The 20555-nt window shown below is 41.3% G+C and overlaps 1 protein-coding gene across 1 annotated transcript in view; it reads right to left on the reverse strand.

Moving 5' to 3' along the window:
- PTPN1 (protein tyrosine phosphatase, non-receptor type 1) overlaps positions 1-20555 on the reverse strand; it is a 34437-nt gene that overhangs the window by 6308 nt on the left and 7574 nt on the right. The window contains 4 exon segments of the mRNA XM_027697329.1: positions 318-455; positions 2191-2289; positions 3652-3752; positions 5083-5173. Coding sequence (XP_027553130.1) covers positions 318-455; positions 2191-2289; positions 3652-3752; positions 5083-5173 — 429 coding nt within the window.

Genomic DNA, 20555 nt, shown 5'->3' on the forward strand with positions numbered 1-20555 from the left:
TTTGGGGCACAGGAAATTGGATAAGTAAATGCACTCCTTTACAAGATGGTTTAGTTTTTTCAGTACAGCTCAAAAGCTTCTATCGCTCAGTGTACAGCTGAGACATGGAAAGGCCTCGAGTCTCCCCAGGTATGTTAAATAAATACCTGAGAATTTCCTTTCCACAGCACACAAACTGAGACTGAGGAATAATGTCATGCAGAATCACCAAATTCAGTGCAATTCCTGACCATCTTTTCCCAGCCCCTGCTGCTCAGGAGGTGAATCTCCCCCTGGGAGAGGGCCAGGGATGGGACTGGATGAGATCCTGTACTTACGGTCGGGTTTTCCAACTCCAGCTGTCGTACTGTGTAATAGGATTTTATATCTTCAGATATCAATGTGAGTTTCAAGTTTGTGTCTTCAAAAAACATTTCTTTCTCCTCCTTCCGTGGCCAGTACTGTGCACACTTTATCTAAAAACAAACAGGAGTCACACAAATGTCATTTATGTCTGTGTAAAAGGTAAGGAAGAAACATCCTGAAATACAACCTTTTCTTACAAGACAATTTCTTCATCTGCTTCTATTATAAGGACCAGAAATTACAGTGTGAAGAATATCAGTCTTCCTTTATGTTGCAGAACCACATCTCCATTTTTGTATGAGTCAAATTATTTTGACCTTGACTAAATTAATGAAAACACCTAAGGACTGAGGGCAGGTACCTGAAAGCTGAAAGAGTGTGAAGCTGTGAAATCTAATCAAAATCTCCAAAGTCGTTATTTATTTTATACTGTGTCAAACAGACAAACAAAAATCTAATAACTAAGTACAAAAGCTCTCATAACAGTCTGCCAAAATCTGAATTTTAAGCCTACTCTGCATTTTATTACTGTCACATCAAAGACTTAAGTTTCAAAAGAAGAGGCAGATATTAAAAAGAGCAAAATACACTGTGAAAAGTATTATGAATTCTATGAATAAGCTACATATAGGAAATGATCACATTGCTAATTTCAAGGGTAACATCAGATGAAATTTTGGGTTACTCCATCCACTCACCACTAAAAATAAAACCAGCAGTGAGATCATTTTGATTTGACATGGCACAGTTTAAAGGTGAAGTGCCAAACAAAAAACCCCTGTGTTCAGCAAACATTCCCATTACCTACTGCTGACTGAATTTCAATTTTCTTATCAAAAGTCTCCCAGAGAGATTAGTTTTGCAAAGACTGCTGCATGCCAGGGCCTTAAGTGAGCCAAGCAAAGAGAAGGGCAGCACTGTGTTTATTGGGGTGTAGAATGCACTTATAATTCTCTGCACTTTTGTCTGGTTTTGTATTAAAGACACAGCAATTGGCTTTGGGTCTGATTTCTCCACAAATGTGTCTGCAAACAGTATTTTGTTGTGCACTGTGAGGCTCCCAGTGCTGTTTGCTGAGCAGTGCAAGCAGCCTAAGGGATCACAGGCACTCGTTTTGTTCAAAACTGAGAATGTGCTGAGAAAGAACAGGAATGCTTGGAAAGGAAGGAAGTATTGAAAAATATGGTTACTGCATCTCTTCTGAAGATTAAATTTCACTTGCACTACAAAAAACAGCAAAACACTTAAAAATTAAGACAGCAGTTTACTGAAACACAACTCATTGCCCAAGAATTTTCCTGATTATTGGGAATTTTTTCCTGATGATGCAAAAGCATGTACCACCCAGTTATCACTGGTGGATCCCCAACATCCTCACTACCCCTCCTCCAAACGTCTTTACACTGACTACACTGCAGCATTCAACTTCTAACTGGGCATTTCTATCGCTCTTTAAAGCTGCTTTTGTCCCAGATTTGCAGAGCTGACAGGCCTCCTTAGGGATGACAGCTGTGGAACCAGCACTGAGGCAGAGCTCTGAGCCAGGGAGGAAATCCAAGCCCGATGGTTCCATCTTCTCCACCATCACAAAGGCCAAGGCATTTCCTCTCAAGGCAGCAGCTTCTCCACGTGCCAGAGGAACCCAAACTTTCTACTTATCTGGTGGTAAATTACTTAAAATAACCCCAATTCGCCCAAGTATTCAATTCCAGGCATAATGTCTTAGATAAAATTACTGAACAGTCACCTGGCCCTGTTCTCTGGGTTGGTTTTAGTTGGGTTTTTCATTAAACAAAAACCTTAAACATGTGATGAGCACAGAGCTAGACCTGGGTAAGTACTTACGGATCCCTTTTCCATCACTCTGTTCAACATGACAACACCACGGCTTTTCTGTTCCCAAACCATCTCCCAAAAGTGACCACAAGTATTTGGCAAAGGTCCCTGCAGAGACAGAATCCCCAGAAATAAGCATTATTTTCTGTGACTGTCAGTGCACTGTTCCCCAGTAACAGTTACTGCACTGGGCAATAGATTTAGACAAGTAACAAGCAACTTCTCATTTAAAACTGTAAAAAAATGCAGTGAGACAGCTCTAAGTTCCATGTTATGAATTTTCCCATGAAAGCATGGTTCATCTTTTCCCCCCACACATAAGAGGAAGAGAGATTGAGTCTCATTTGCGAGAACAGAACTGGGAGTGAAAAATACTGCATTTTCTTAGGAAAGGTATACGAAGGTCATGGGTAAATAAAACCCCACTGTGTAACTGAGAGAAGAATTAACGACTCTGCAATACATCAACCTTATTCAGGGTACTTGAAAACTACCTGACTAAATGGATAAACACTCAAAACACTGAAATTATGCCAGATCAGCAACAAATTACATGGTTTTCCAGAATCTTCATGGATCTGCTCTGGGACTGAATGAGGTGATAACTCCTTTTAAAGACTACTACCTATTTCACAAAGCAGATTTCCCTCTAACTTCCTGTTTGTGCTACGTTTCTTCGCTATTTTCTACTCCAAAGCTACTGTTCTGAATTTTGGGCAACACAAACCAGGATTATTGTGCCCCATGTTTGCTGTCCATCCCTTTGCTCAAACAGAACAGGAGGCCAGGGTCCTCAGAAGGAATGACTGGATTCAAACAAAGCCATTCAAAGCCAATAAATTCCGGATCAGAACAGAGAACTTGTCCCAGTCAGCTGCACATTCAACTATCCCACATCCCAGTTCAACCCTGTGATCAACCTCCCCTGTCCTGAATCAGGGCAATAAGAGCTGTGTGCAAAGAACCATTTCCACACTGAAACTGTGCTCTCCATTTCTTCTTTAGGAGATTTATCTTTACTCGCTACAAACAGGAAGGAAGAGCTGTCACTTGAAAATATTAATCCCAGTCCACCTTAATCTAATGTGTGGGAAGTAGGGATAAAAAAAAAAAGTCAAGATCAGAGATCAGAACAGTCTCCATGGAATATTTAGGACAAATAAGAATCCTGGCACAGTTGCTGGCTCTCAGAATAAAACAACAGGGTATCCGGGTATTTTTAAATTTGTTGTATAGATAGGGGTGGAATTCACAGATTCAGGGAAAAGCAGCCACTGCCCTCCTGCCCCCCACACTCCCATCACTAAAGTCTGTATTTCATGGCTTTCCTCTCTCACATTCTATGCATATGTTTATCCACACACAGATGTGTATATGCACTTAACTGGCTTTACAATAAAGAAAATAAACAAAACCCATGAAAAAACTCCAGCCACCACATGATTTTTATTAACCACTGCCAGCAATTACCTGGGTGAGAATGTAGCTCCTTTGGGCCTCTTCCATTTTTATCAAACTAGCATTGATATAGTCATTGTCACCTTGGTTTAGCTTAATTCGACTGTGATCAACTGCAGCATAATTAGAAAACACTGGTTAATGTATATGCAACACAGCAGAATCCATGCACAACCCCATAAGGTGTTAGGGTCAAAAAAACTGAGTTATCCTGAAGAATGAAAAGGGTTTAATAATCCCAGGTAGTTCAGTTATTCCCTGGTCTTGTAACTCTGGAAATACAATGTAGGTACTGCAAGAACAGCACCCCAGCAGAGGAGTGAACACAGGCTGCTCTTCACCTTCAAGAACACACTGCAAGAATGAAGCATTTGCATCTGAAATAATCCCCCCAGTAATCTGCAAACCAGACCACACTGACCTATTTGTACAGTTACCGAGTTACTGGTTTTAAATAAATAGAATTACACAACTGCTTATCTCTTGCAGCTTAAACATTCAAACCCAGCTTGCTCAAGGATTCCCACGTTTTGCAAGAAAGCCAGACTGGAAGCAGTTTTATCTAAAGGCAAAAAGGGAACCATTTCTTACACACAACCCCAGATATTAGAATTGCTTAGTAAAACAAACAATGTGCAACGTTACTGTTCTGGTCGACTGCCCCAAAGGCTTCAGGAACTTTCCAGCACCAAGTACAGAAGTTCTCTGCCACACAGGAATACTGTGGCCAAGGACAGAGGATGGAGATTTGCCCCAGGACAGGGCCAGTCTAACACTGCTGCTGTAGCAGCCCAAGCTCAGGGGGTGCCAGGCCTGGGCAAGGCTGGGTGTCACTGTCTCTGTTCCTGGGGCCACGGAAGGAAAACCAGGCTGCAACCCCCACCTGAGCCGAGCCTTGTCCAGGCTGCACTTCCCACCGGAATGTGAGACCATAATCATTTCAAAAATATAGGTCTCATCCTCTCAGCATCTCCTTTGCAAATGTCCTCTTCTCTGTTCCAATTAGCTCAGATTTCTCTCCAGCAGTCATGTTTTATGCAAGGCTGCTGCCCACCTCCCCCCAGGGGCAGTGCTGCCATCTGTGCTGACCAGCAGGATGCCCTGGGGAGTGAACACACTGCAGCACAAACCACCCCAGCAATTGCAGCAGTGCTGCTTCAGCCACCCTTCCTCTCTAGCAGAAGAATTCAGAGGTAAAGCAAGTTTCTTTCATCAGCTTTCTGCCCACAAATACAGACTCTGCTGTATGTTGCTCTAGTATAATCCTATGGATATAATGGCATCCTGTGACATCTATCTCACAAATAAATACATTAACACAGAGAATTGTCTTGGATGCTTATCCACCTAACAGAATCTTGTCCTTAAAAAGAACATTTAAGTGTTAGAAGTCATTAGAGGTCAACAGTCTGTTACAAACAATGGAAATGAAAGTGTACTTACAGGGGCTGACATCTCTGTACCTATTTCTATTTTTGTTTCTGGGATGTTTGGCCACTTTACATGGAAAATCACTGGCTTCATGCCTGATGTCCTGAAACAAAAAAATAAAGTGTTAGATCTGAATCCATCAAATTTCATACCACTAGCTATTTTAAGACAAACACCCGTGTGACTTCACATCTTCACGTGTGGGAGTTCTGGCCAGAAAACACTTTGGGCTTCAAATTAAGAATTAAGTTCAAATGCATCAGAATACAACAGTAACATTATTTCTGTATTAAAATATTATTAGTTTGCATAATAACGAAGCAGAACATTTAACAGACATTATGCCTTTACTCTCCTGATGGAGCAGGGTCTTGCCCCAAAGCACTTTCACATAAACTGCTTTAAGCACTTGTTTGCAGCGTCAGTCAAAATATCAACTGTGCTTCTGACTCAGCAGCAATGAAAACATTCACTGTGATTAAAAAAAAAAAATCTTGTCTGCCCTCCTTGGCACCAAACATAGAGTGGTGATTTGCCTGAGATCACTTGCATCTTTACCTGGAGTTTTTAGTAAGACGTCACAAAGCTGCAAATGGCCCAAGTTATTTGTATCCAGCTCACATGCTCAGCTAAAACACATGGATCATCTCAACCATATCATTGGGATTCTTTTGGTTGGGTTTTTTCAGATGCATATGATAGCTCAGCTGAGACAATTCCAGAAGTTAAAATAAAAAGAATTCTGCCATCCTTGGACATTAATCCCAATTTGTTGAAACAGAACTTCACATTGTAAATAAATACTGTGTACAGGCAGTTCTGCATAAAGAATCATGTACAATGCTAAAGATTATTTTAAAATGGGTTATCTGCTGGAGCACATTACCTGCTTATCTATTCTGCTGCATTATTCAGGTTATGTATCAATTTACACTGAATGCTCCATGTTGAGAGGAGTTCTAATTTACATAAACCTACCCAAAATTAGTACAGTATTCCAAAACAGCTCCTCACTGAAATAAGCCCTGACATCAGCTGCCAGCTTTTTATAACTTAACACATGGCTGCCAGTATTTCTGCTTGTGAGGAATGCAGTCTGGAGAATATGATCTGCACTGCCACAGTCTAATATCTCAAACATGAAGCAGCTAAAATAGGTGTTTTCATAAATGTGTCTCTGACACCACCAGTTTGGTGACTTTGTATTTTACAGGGGTTTATTCTTCTGTAATGACTGTACAGGATTAACAACAGACAAGACCAGGGAAATAGGAAAAATGGTTTTCTAGATCTCTGACCACATTTCCCACAGAGCCTACACGTTATTTTTTTAAGTGTTAAAAAAAAAACACCCAACACCAAACCAACAAAACTACCCCACCACTTAGGATTCATATTATAAAATCAGCAAAATGCAAACCAAACCAAAATCCCTTAGGCATTTTTCTGTAAATACTGGGCTAAATTAGCAGCAGCACTAATGTACACTGTTTCCTTTCACAGCATTAACAAATTTAAAAAGAACTGTCCCCTCTTTTAAAAAACAGAAAAGGAACAAATGCTTCCTTACCAAAATGGAATTATAAAAAGACATTCTAATATAAAAACATTATACTTAGGTACACACATGTATGTGCACATAGAATCTCCTGCCAGTCTCTGAGAGTTCCACAGATTCAAACACCTACATCAAAGTATTTGAGGAACTGATGCTGTAATTTATTGTCCAGGGAATAGAGAGCTGGCTGTTACCTCACCAGTAAATATTAGATCTTTTTCAAGATGCAACAATGCCTAAAGGTCCTGAAAGAATAAGGGAGTTCTCATCATCATGGCTAGGCTTCGCGAACGAAGATTTGGGAAGGGCTCTACCCACTATTCTTGCAAGCGCGTTGGTGGCTAAAAAGGCCAATACGGGAAAGGCAAGTCCGGTTGCAAAAGACACAGCAGAAAGACTCCTTAGATGGTATATTCTGCAAGGCTCGATTCTTTCTGCGTTGTCTTTTCTCCTCAAGAGTGATCCTGCGTGCCTAAGGGAGTTCTAGGAGATGCATAACTCCCACAGGCACAGAGAAAATGAAAAGAAAGAAGTTACTCATGTGCTTTCAAGAGACAATTTAAAAAGGGCAATATATTTCTGGAGCATGCTTCAACAAACAGGAAAAAACATGGGGTGGGGGTGGGATGGGAATAAAATGAGAGACCCAGATATGGCAACAGGCAAGCTGCTGCCTTCTGTGAAAATCCAACCAGCACAGAGCACTTCATTTCTGAGTGTACTGAACACGATAAAACAGAATATCCTGGAGGGCATGTACTCCTGGAGCTCAGTGCTCAAATCCATGCTGAAAACATGGGGCATACTCTGCTCAGCAACATGGGATAAAAGTGGTTTGGGGTTTTGGTTGTTTTTTTTTTTTCCTTTTTTTTTTGGCTACAGCAGTTGCTGGAACATCTGAAGCGATCAAAAGAATTTATCATCCCAGATCACTTCCAGGATACGGAGCTGACTTCAGTGAAAATCAGATGGCCTTCAATAGAGAAAATTATTGGGGAGAAACAACCTAGTGCCATGTTACTACAATGTCCTGTGGCCATGTTAAAGGCTTTCTTGTCAAAAACTTCTGGTCCTGGGTACTGCTGGAGTCACATAACTACTGCTACTCACTGGGGTTTAGGCAGGCTCAGAATATGTTCCTAACAGCACCCCAGGATTGCTGTGCTGGAGGGAGCAGAATCATACACAGCATGGAATTATTATGGTATGAGGAATTACTGTGCTATGAGGAACTATTATGCTATGAGAAATTACTATACTCTGAGGAATTACTATACTCTGAGGAACTTGGAGCCAGCGATGCCGTAAGAACTGAAGGCAGCGGATGAACGCAGGGATTGATAAAGTTACAAATTTTGAATCACACCGAGTCACACTGCAGAGATCCTGTCTGTTAAAAAGGAAGCTCGACATTTCATTTAAAAGGTCATGAAACATAAAACTTTAAAGAGGAAGGGCTAGAACTAAAGTCAGTTTTCCCAAGTCAAATGCTTCGGGTTTGGAGCGTGAGTCACTCCACACCACTCATCTCCTGGCTTTAGGTCCTGCACCCTGTGCAAGTGCCCCAAACATTTCAGGGGTGAAAGAGGAAGTCTGCTGCAGCCTGGTTCTTCAAATGGGAAGTTCCTGTAGCTGTTAATTTGCAATAGTGACTGGAATAAGAAGTTCTTCAGTGATACCCAGAAGGTTGCTCTCAGTTGCACCAAGGGGTTCCGCTTGGCCCATCACAATTCCTGCAGCACAGAAAGGCCCCAGAATGCAAGGGCAGTCACTGGCACACTCTGCAAGGTTCTGTGGATTTGCATATCAGTATTTCCCCAAGAGGAACTAAAGGTGAAGTCTCAAGGCCTTCAGCTTCATCAGTCAGACTCCCTGGGAGCCTTGCAGCAGGGCTCAATTTGATCACACTATTTAATTGCACCATAAACTCTGGAGTAGCTCAGACTAAGAGATAACAATATATTGTCATTTTAACAGTTCTGTTCCTTCGGGAAGCAGCAATTGCCAAGATCTTATCAGGAGCCACAGAAGTGCACCCAATCCATCTACTTGAGGCAGTCACACTAAGGAAAGCAATTCATAAGTATAAAAAGACTTAAATAAAAAAGTAATTTTAGCTTAAAAGCTTAAAAAAAATGGTTTCCTCTTAAAGCTGGCACTGAAAAAAATGATGAGGCTTCTGTAAAAGGTGGAGGAGTAAAAACAAGTTACAATAAAATCAATTGAAAGGTGCTCTTTGCTGAGATGTCACTACTGACTGATTTCAGAATGGAAATACCTCATGAGGTGGCAAAGACCTGCGGAGAAGACCACAAGAAAAACAAGTAGTACCAAGGGATCCACCATAAACACCTACAGATGGGAACAGGTCTTCAGATTCAGCATGTGAGGGAGCAAACTGAGTCCCTGAAAAGCAGTGAACTGAGTCCCCAGCAAGGGAGCCTTGCTAAGATCTGAAGCACACAAAGATCAACTGCTCATGTAACCTGCTTTGACAAGGAAGATTTGATTTCTTATCCTACATAAGGCTTTACATCAGGATATCTGGGCAAGAACAAGAAATGAGGATGTAACTTGTAGGTAAGAAGAAGGTAATCTGAAGATCAGATAAATGAACAGACAGCTGCATCACACAACATTAATCTTAAGCAGAATTTTAGCCACATAAGTGAAATAAATGTGGATTTTAATACTCCTTAAAAGCATTTTATCTAGTCTCCTAGTTTTGCTCTCAAGTAAAATACATTTTTTTGATTTATTAATCTCCCTGAAAAATAAGAAACCAGTTGCCCAGTATGCCAAGTTTCTTCCTGTAGTCAAACAGCACAGAGAGAGGAAGGGACAGGCTCGTTTAAAGTTCAACAGCACTATTACACCAGGTTCAAGTAAATAAATAAATAAACAAGCCACACTTGCACCATCGTTTTCCTAGAAAGCCCCTTGCTAATTCAGCACTCCAGGGGCAATCTGAACAGGCTGCAGCAGTGTGGCTATGCAGAGTTTGTGACACCAGTCAGCTGGTTGGAGGCACGGAAATAACCCCCCAGGAGAATGTAAACTGGGCATGACTGCGATATTAAATCATATCCACACGTGGCAAAGTGGATTCATTTCTCCCAGGCCCACGTTTATCCCAGCTAGCAGACTGTCTCTCACCACTGACCAGTTTCAACATGCCCAACTGGAGGGACTTACGAAAGTAAACCCCGCAGTACTTTATTGTACCCACTTTATCGTGGGAGATAACTGAACACTGCAAATGCTCAATTAAACACCTGCACCTGAATGCTACTCACACCCTGGGCATGTACTGCCAGAAAGGGGCAGAGACACAGACTTGTGTCATTTCCAAATTTTAACAGCACATTTATTTTGCATGTTACCAGAAGGAAGACAATGCTGAATAAAGCTCTGCAACTCTGCACAGCTCAGCTGCTCAGATTCTTGTATGGCTTCAATGTCACCTGCAACCAGTGAAAACTGATTTCTCAATTCTGATTTTTCTGAGGGTTGCAGCAGAGCCAGGGAAACTCCAGTATCAGGTTAAAGAATTACATGAGACTTCTCAAATATCAGTAAGTTCAAAATACAGTTTGTCCTTGAAATTTATGACCCATAACAGAAGAAGTTCAGAGCTGCTGGCAGGAACACTCAACTTCTGCTGTTTTGTAGCCATGTACTTACTGCCAAAACAGGAAACAACTGAATGGAGCATCAGCGTAAGAAAACAACCCAAGTTCCCTTCTTCTTCACATCCATCCCTGTTCTTCCTCCCAGATACTCAGTCTGCTCCAGGAGTGTATGTTGGACATTACTGGAAGGATAGGCTTTTGAGAAGACAAAATGGCTTTTTTCTTGACAGCTGTTGTGCAAAAGAAAAGCTTTGCTATCTGTATCATCAAACAAAGTCAGTGCCAGGAAATAAACCACACTCTCATTAAAGTGTCAAGAGGTTCTAACTCAGTTACTCTTCTTCTCTAAGAAGAAAAATAACCACGGAGATGAGATCCAGATCTTGATTTGCCCAAACATTACAGGTCTCTACATAAAGAGTTTTGGTTTAACCTCATCTCAAACAGACTGGTGCATCTGTGACAGCCCAGATATCCACATTACTCCTAAAGGAATTCAGTCTGCTTAGCAAACTCAGACCTTAATTTGTTTGCAGCATAGGTTTTGTGTGAGTTTAAAAATGTGTCATTCCTGGCCTGCAGGGTATTCCAGGCTTCACAGACTGACAACTGTGGTTATAAACAGAATCCTGCTTTCCTAGTTACCTAATATTTTCATTCTGACATCTCACAAGCCATCTAAAAGGATTACAGCTTTTACAGAGCTACCACCACCAAAAAAACCCCAAGAAACCACAAGGCTTTGCAGGCTTCAGGGAGGACAAAAAGACATAAAAACTGTAAATACCAGAAGGTAAGGGAGGAATGAGAAAAGCTTCTTCTCACACCTTTCCATAGCAAAATCAGATCACTGTGCTGCATAACCAAGGTATTTTCTAGAGTTTAGACAAGCTACAAATGACATGTTTCAAACTGGAAAGAAAAGGACAAGAGATGCACTTGAAAATGCTGCAGATGAAATGGAAACACAGAATAATACTCACTCAGAGTCCTCTACTCTCTTTCAGAGATACAGTGTTAATAACCTCAGTTAACACAAAGAAAACAAGACTCTACTAATGCCATAAATTCTTGCATAATCCATTACCACAGTTTAATCTTGAGATAAATGAACTATTTTGACTAATAAATAAGATAATCAAACATAAGACTTGTTTCCTCACCAGGCAACAGACTCGAGGTGTTACCAGTTCAAAGCTGGACGGATCTTTACAGATTCTTTTTCCTTTTCTCCCATTTTTTACCCCAATGCATGTGTCTGCTCTAAGGCTTTTGGTTCTGAACACATCCTGCTCTTCCACTTGCCTGGGCATGCAACTAAAAGAATACAAATTTTCAGAATATCTGGTGTTATTATTCCTACAGTTAACAAGAAATTTGAAAGGCTACTAGAGAACCAGGTATTGTACCGACACAGAAGGACATTATCATCTTCTGCCTACAGAAATTCCAGGCAGCTGTTTGGTGTTGGATCGACTGTCACAGTTTAAGGCCCTTTAAATCAGCTGGGAAGACTATTAACAGGCTCTGAATGAGTATGTACAGAATGAACTGTACAGAACTACTGCAATTGCCAAGAGCATTCAAGCACAGAGCAAGTTCTGTGGGCTCGAGGAGGAACATCATAAATGAATTTGAAAGCAACCAGCCCCGTGCATTTGAGGAGCTGAAGTCTGACTCTTCCTACTAAGCCTCCAGGAAGTTTTTTAAAAAGACACTTCACTTCAAATTAAGACACACACTTCACATGCACTGAGCTGCAACCGAAACTTGTCTGTGGTGTTTGTGTCCTTTCACCTTTTCCTGGAAAGTATGTTGACTAAAAACCAAACAAACAGCACAGCACTTTAGCAGCTTAGCAGACAAACACCGCAGTCATTTCGCTCAGGACAAACATTTTAGAGAAACAAAATAAAATTACAAATGTTAGATTTATTTTTTTAAAAAGAAAGGCCAACATTTCAGCAGCTGTCTTATCAGCAGTTTAAACTCAAACAATTGCAGAGCTACCAGAGCATTATTTTTAATCCTTCTGCAGATGACATGAGTTAAACACATCTAGATTACTAACTGTATCTTAGCAATATTGATCACATTAACAGATGACTAGACAAGTCCAGTATTCCCTATCCACAGTGACACCTGTTCATCAATAACAGGCAGGACTTGTTAAGACACCAGAACTGTCAAAGAGAGAAGGGCAGGCTGCAATTCCCCAGTGCTCTTCTTTTTGTCAAGGTCATTTTCAAATTAAGATACCATATGTGAGATAGAGATCAAATTGCCTATCACATACCAAAACCAGCAGGTAGCAGAGAAAACCAAATTCAGCATGAGAACACCATTCCAGCAAGGCCCTGCTCTAAGGGGACACATGCAGCTCCACCACGACAGGGCCCATCCAAGCTCCCACAGCCACTTTCCTGCTGTGTTATGAAATTATCCATGAAAGCATATCACAAACCAGAGCTTCCAAACAAAGGGTGATTCCCCAGACATTCCAACTGGTATGAGACACAGATCATGTTCCTTCCCCAGGGAAAGCCACAGTGCAGGGGTTGCCAGCACAGAGCACGAGCCCACTGCTAAACCAGAAGCCTGTCCTGGGAAAAGGAGCTGAAGGTGGTTTAAAGCACTCCCAAAACACCAACCACAAATATGATGAGAACACAACCTCACCAACTAATTAGCTTTCCCTTCTGTCCCTAATTGAAACTAATTAGGGAGCATCCATGGAGCATCAGGGATTTTAGCTAGGAGTAAGGCCAGGATGCAGCCCTGGGGACAGGTACAGTACCTACAAAATACACAAGACCTGAGCAATACCTGTGATGTGGGGAAAGCTGCCAGCTACTACAAAGTCATCATCTCTCCTAAATCCATCATTTTGCTTATCCAATAAGATAAAAAAAAATTATCTGTCAAGCTCTGAGGCACTTTCTAGTTCTAATCCTCGAGGCAATCCTAACAGGTCAGAGAAAGAAAATTTTTCTTAAACAGTCTCCTAGTGGTCAGGTTGGATTTTTTTTCAGAGTTTGATTTTATATCCATACATTTAGCAGCAGGACAATTCCCTGAGTAAGATCACAAGGATTTGTAACCCTGGCTTTAGCAAACAGGACAATGCTCCTTACACTTTCCAGCCTGTTTTGCAGCACTACTTTCTGTCACAGAGAGATGAGGTTCCAACAGAAGAAAACAGACACCTCTCCTGAATGGTGCCATTGTGCACATTAAAGTGGTTACCAGTAATGAAGACCAAGGAAGTTTACATTCCTACTTGAAAACAGGAAATTGTACGACCTCAGAAATTTTGGTGGGTGCTGAAAATGAATGTTACAAAGTAGGTGGAATGACAGGTGGCTACATAGAGACAATCTGACCAAAGCAAAAACTTCACCCATGTCAGAGGCCTTACAGCACTAAATGTGCCTGAAAACACAAAATCTGTTGTCAGAGCTCCAGACTTCTTCTTGTATTTACTTATCAAGCTCTTTACAAATTCAATAACTTGACTTGGCACCTCTTAACACCTCCTAAAACCACAGTCAATGCAATGAGTAATAGGGAAAGCAGGAGACGCTCCGAGATTTATCATCAATTCATTTTTGTTATGCTATTAACACATCAGCATTTGCATGCAAAGGGAAAAGATGGGCTGAATGTGAGAATGTGCACACACATAATCCCTGGCTCATTAGAGACTCAGAGCTGCAAAAATACACTTCTAGGGCTTACAAAGGAAAATACCGCACATTTTTCACATCACTGTTATTGTCCTCTGAATACCCGAATGTCAAGTTGGTTGTTGTTGTTGGCATTATATTCCAAAACAAACATTTACGTCTACTTGAACTGCTAAAACATTAAAGGGTTTCAATGAGGAGACAGACCAGTGACTTCGATCTGCTCTTTCTGAACAGCCACTCGTGTCCTCCCTGGTGCAAACTGCCCCAGCTAAGAAGTCCCCCCCTGAAGACAGGCAGAAGGCACCTCTTGGTTGCTGTAATGATGCTACTTGTGCTCTCCAAGCAGATTAGTTTTCATCTGGGATGCTCGAACTCATTAGGTTTCTAACTTAGGAGCCAATGTTCTTCACTCCCATTTCAGGAATCCAACCCCCTCGCTGTAACCCTGGCAGCTGTGTTGGAACAACTATGGATTTCTCCTTGTGGAAGGGAGGTCGTTTCTCTGAGTCATTTTTTTAGGCTCTAGTAGGAATGCTTTTGTCTCCCCTGGTCCCTCGAGGCAAGGGAAGAAAGCTTTAGACAGCTCCCCTACCCCATCATTAGCACTGCAGAAAAAAGAACTGTCACTGGAAGGGGACAGGGAGCCAGGCCTGGGAGTCCTGCATTCCCCTGGTGGTTTTGGTGAGAAACTCCTCCTAAATACAAAGGCACTTCCAGATAATTGTCAATGGCCTATTTTCCATTATGACATAAAACCAGAAACAAAAGGATTCTTACTTAGGAATCAGAACTTCTGGAGTTTGCCTCATTTTTATTTTCTTGATTTGAGTTGGTCTGAAAGTCTCTCACCGTTGTGAAAACAGGATTTTATGGACACAGAGCAAGTTTGCAAGCCTCATTTTCTACCTCTGCCACTGACTAAAACTAAACTCAGATCTTATCTAATGTTAGATGATAGAATAAACAAGCTATTGGTGTTCACAGAAGCAAATAGGAATTAAAATAGTTTTTCTAAGACTTAATTCTTATCTGGAGTTTAACAAGTTATATATGCCTTTAGAAAGTAGTCAGTTCAAGCAGTTTTAGACACCAGCTTGCCATATGCTATGGTAAAATTAAACTGGTTTTTTTTTTAAAGTAACAAATTTATGCATGAAGTAGGTCTATTCAGTACACACAGATTTTGAGGAATGGTTTTGTTCATCCAGTAATCTTTATTACTAATTATTATTTAATCTCCAATAATCTAAAAACTAAATCAAATTTGTCTCTATATTTGACAATGTCAAGGGAATAAGGTCACATCATGACTGCAATGGGGCACATGTTCAGACCACATCAGTATTATTTTTGTATTTAGAATACTATGGGGGAGGCAACAGCCATATTTCCAACTTTTTACTAATTCCATCAAAATTCTGCAAGTTATGAGCTTGTGTGTAAAGGAAGTACTAAAACACACAAGAAAGGAAGTGGCAGGAATTGTTTAATAGGAAGTTGTGAACTCCACATTACCTATTAAAAAAAAAAATATCTACATCTTATTCAGTGGTGAACTTCATTTCCTTGAAGACATCTGTACTGTACTTTGCTTTACTGGTTTTCTTGAGATGGAGTTTTCAAGTCAGAAGTGTGAGGGGGAAAACTGGATTTATTTAGTATCAAGAACCCCTGTTCATTGAAAATGATGAACTGTATTTTACAACAGGTACCAGCTCCCTCCCAGGTAAGTGAGGCTCCCTCCTGCATTCAGTTTGTTCCCTACAAATTAGGGCACAATACGAAATTCCAGCAAGTTCTAATCTGTGGCAAAAGGATATTTCCCCATGTTGGCCACTAGTAAGTACACGGGCAATGGAACTACAGCTTCATTCTGCCAAAGCATGCCCATTACACTGTTACCAAAAGCTTTTTATCATTTCTAACCTAACGAGATGCCAAGAGCTTAAAGAGAATGTACAATTAACAGGATTGCACAACCCATGTTCATGCCTCTGCATGCAGGGAAAGGTCAAACTCGAGCTTTGCTCCTGCAGCAGAACCAGTGAACAGTCATGCTTTTAGTAGCTTTGTTTTCCAGCAGACTGCCCAAATCCCTATTTGGGAAGTTTAAGTAGCTCTAACTGCTTAACTACCATTCCCAGAAAGAAGCTATAAGTATCTTTTCTTAAGAAAGACATTTGGACTGAAATGTGAAGAAACTCTCTGGATTACAGATTTGCATAAGCAGCTTGTTTCAGTTGGGATCTGTTAAACGTGGCAGTTGCTGTTATAATCACAGATGCCCAATTCACTGTACTTAGAATATTCAAATTTGGAAAGGAAAATTGTAGTGATGATTAAAAGCACACTGAATTCATTGAATGGTGCAACCTACAGGTTGCCAAGCTACTGCAATGCACACAAAAACCTGCTGAGAACAAACAGTACTGCTGAAAACAGATGTTAGATAAAGCAGAATTGGGATACTCCTGGTTTTTCACATGACTGTCTAATATGTGTTTAGGAAAGCAAGCTAGGTTAATATTAAACCTTACAGTGTTCTGAACCTGAGATGTTCAGCTCACAATCTGTGGCCCAAATCCAGTTTTGGGGGAAAGTCAAACACTGATGCCATTTCCTCACCCCACAGACACAAGCCTACACATGTGTTACCTGACTTATGTGACTGTCATGTCATGTAAGGGCTGCACAGGCCATGCTGGGGGGTGAGAGGGGCAGAACAGACTGTCCAGCCCCCACATGCTCCAGGACAGAATGGTTGGACACCTCTGTTCTACACCAAGCTTTACAAGAAGAAGTTGCTCTTAAAAGCAGAATGTTTACGCAACTACTTCCAGAGTAGTAAATTGTTCTAAGGATAAGAGAGAAAAGTCAATACTTTTTTGGAAAGAGAAACTTAACCCTTAAATATTTACAGCAGAGATGTACTGTTTACTGACATCCAGAGGAGTTAAGCTACTCAGTTCTGAGGTCAGTTCCTGAGCACTTTGCTTTACTGACAGCCCTCCACACAGTAAAATGAAAATGCACATTAAGTCTTTAGTTGCAGTGGATACCAATACTGCATTTTACTTATCACAAGCACAGTTCCTCACACAGGAAAGGTGAGTAGAAGTATGTCTTCAGAAAAGACAATGTGTGAGAAAACCTACCTCATGCCAACAAGCCTGAGAGCTTCCACAATCCCTCCCTTAACCCAGACCAGCCAGACCTTCCGTGCTAAAATGTATTCACTATTTTACTGGTTCTCCAAGTTGCAAAGCACTACTGTAAGACACTGACAGAACCAATCCTGTGTTACTAGAGGTTGTTTAAACTGTCATTGCAGTGAGAGAGAGCTTTCACCTCCAGCTGTGCAGGACATCTTCTCATCTGAAAGCAACTGAGAGTTTAAAAAACAACTGTCAGTGTTAACAGGCACATCACATAATCAAGATAAGCGTTCACAGACATCCTGATGCAGGACAGATTAGCACTGTGCACCCCAGCACATGAAAAAGACTGCAAAACTCGACGAGCCAGGCCTTCAAAGGGCTGGTTAATCCTCCCCATGCTAATGAACCAGACTGCTGAGTGAAAGTCACTTGCATGGATCAGATGAGATAAACAGTTTTGCCACTTAATGCATCTACTCATCCTGCTAGTTTAAAATAATTAAATCTGAGAACACCAACTGATTTAGCAAAGCTGAGCAACCATAATAACTTCTACCTCTGACAGTGACAGCAGCCTCTGTGGAAAGGCACAGCTCCCATTGCTTCCTCCTCTCCCCCTTCCCAGCCCAGACAGAGCTGCACAAACCCACCACACCCCCCGGCTCCACCAGGCTCTTGCTCATCATGTTCCACTTCCTGCCAGCCGGAGCCACTTATCAGTCTCGACTAAACATGCTCTGTAACTTGGTGTCTACCTCAAACCCTCATTTGCAGTCTTAGCACAGATCTGGAACACTTACAGAAAAAAACCCAGTATAAAATGCAATAAAATTCCAAATGTCTTCAAGAAAAACCTTCATACTTACCACATCTCTTTCCATTTCCCACCCCTCAAAGACAGTTAACACTAAAGGCTTTCGAGTGCTGGTCCACAAATAATGTTATCAACTATCAGAATCACACACAAGTGCCTCCTTTTACATCAACAGGGCAAGGCAATTTTACCAGAAGATTGGATTATTTTTCTCTAAGTATTCCAAGACAGGATTTTGTGTGTAGAGAGATTTATATGCAGAACACATTGTTAGCAAAGATTTTTGTACAAGAAAACCCTAAAGATGTGGATATTATTACATGGAAACAATAAATGAGTGCCTGCTCCTAACTGGATAGCAATATTACCTTATTTATCTACTCTTAAAAGATAATAACCACAGAACAATTTTACCACCCCAAATCCTTATTTCATGTGGTAGAGAACTCAGCAGAACAATGGCAAACAAGGCATTTCCTGCTGCCAGTCAGCCACAGAGAAGTCTCCTGTACACTGGACTATGGGGCACCAAGCAAAGCCTTGCCTGACGGGCTTGGCTCCAACAGAGGCTCCTGATGGTCAGCTTCGCACAAATTATAAACATGAAATCAATGACAAATAAGACATAAGTCAGTCGTTTTCATGAAGCCTTTCTGCTCTGTCTGCTTCCTGACAACCTTTAAAAAGACTGGTAAGATTAGACCTCTCCACTAATGCTCTCATGTCGGCTAATAAATCCAGGAACTTAGCAGCTGTAAAGATTTCACATATTTTCAACCTCCTGTTCCAATCTTTCACTTCTAGTGAAAACAAGATGAGTCTGGTGGACACAGAAGAAAGCAGCTCCAGAACCTGGGGGTGCCCATTCCTGAGCCCTTCTCCAGAGGATGACAGAGCACCACAGGGTTTGTCCCTTGGGCTGCTCACACCTTCCCTTTCCCCAAGCCAACACTACCCAAGCTCAGCACCTGTCTGTGCCTCTGCTGTGTGCTCCCAACCCTGGCCACACTGCCACACGCTCTCTCCTGCTTTATCTCTGTGTGTTTAGGTGTGTCAGTAATCAGGGAGATACAGAAAGCAACTGCTATCTGAAGGGAAATCATTAATGAGCCAGCAAGGTAACAGTGCTTACTGCCAACTGCTGCCAAACACCACTGCCAACCCCAGCACTGCGTGTTTGGGGCACCACCAACCCAAGCCCAGCTCGTGCTGTGATGTGCCAGGATCAAAGGAACGGCTCTGCTGGTTCACAACACACACTGTCCTTCACACACATTTCCTACACGAGCTTTGAAACAGCACAAGGGCAGATCTGCTCTGCTCCTGAAACACTTCAGGCCAGTTCTGAGAAGGTTTCAATATTGGGAATGAAAACATACACAGGCTGAAACACGATTCTTGGCCATGACAACCTACAGTTCTAGGAGAAACTACAATTTACTGTGAAAATTCTCCACTGTCAGAAGTTTAAGAAACAAGTGACAATGTTGCTTTCCAATTTAATTAAACTCTTAAGGAAATAAACAATAACATTTTCTAGAGCTGGGTGGCTGTCCACTCCTCCTCTCTTTACTGGGTAAAACTCCCCATTATTCTTCCATTTCTGGAATACTCAGAAATTTTGTCAAATGTGTCAATATGTATTTTAGCTGTTTAATAAGCTACGTAGTTTTTTTTCCTGTTCTTGCCCCAATGACCCACCCTTTCCTTCTTTCCAAAAGAAGTTCCTCTTACTAAACCCTCTTGCTCATGTCAGTTGTGTTTTTCCTGTATCCCCCACCTTTAGTCATTGATGGTTGTGCAAATGCCAAGCAAGGACAGACAATTCCACACGAGGATGGCAGAGGTTTAGTCCTACTTCAAGCAGCTGCAATGACTGTACAGAAGACAGTGGAAAAAATAGGTCCCACATAGTATAATGGAGTCAAGATCTTCTGAACTAGCATGGGTTATTTTTCCTGTCAGAAAAAGGAAGTATACTCTTCCTTAGTCAAAGATGCATTTTTAAAATAGATTTCACATTTTACTTCCTGCCATCACATTAAAAGGTCACACTGTTTATGCTACTGTAACCTGTTACTGTGGGATCAGAAATGATATAAACAAGCAATTCTCATTCAAATGTGCACAAGGGAAGAAGGTTATGAGAACATTCCTCTTTATGTGTAGAACACTTGTTCTAAATAAAAATAAAGAATCTGAGAAACAGAGTGTCTTTTGTAGGACGGCTCATAGCATCAAGTACTCCATGAATCAAGTACTTCACAGAAGCAGCATAAAATTCTGGGAACTTCAGATACAAGAAAAAGCACCTGAAAGGCCACAAATAGAACAGTTACTTTAAGTTCAAAATAGCACTATGTAGTAGCATTTTTAACAAGTGATTATTTTAGTACATTAAGTACAGTGAGCTTTCAGCCCAGAGGGGAGAATCTCCTCTGCCTGCAGTGAGATCTGCCCAGCTCCACATTTGCCCCTGGTACAGCACCAAAGCTTTCTTATTTTCTATGTCTACTGATGTAGAAACTGCTTCAACCTTCTTCTAAGGAGAAGAAAAAGATGGCACCAAACGATGCAAATCTGATTCAACCAGTCAGTGAAACAGGTAAATGATCTTCATCGCTGATCTCTTCA

This window comes from Neopelma chrysocephalum, unplaced genomic scaffold (assembly GCF_003984885.1).
Source record: "Neopelma chrysocephalum unplaced genomic scaffold, ASM398488v2 Primary Assembly neopelma1_119, whole genome shotgun sequence".
Classification (NCBI taxonomy): Eukaryota; Metazoa; Chordata; class Aves; order Passeriformes; family Pipridae; genus Neopelma; species Neopelma chrysocephalum.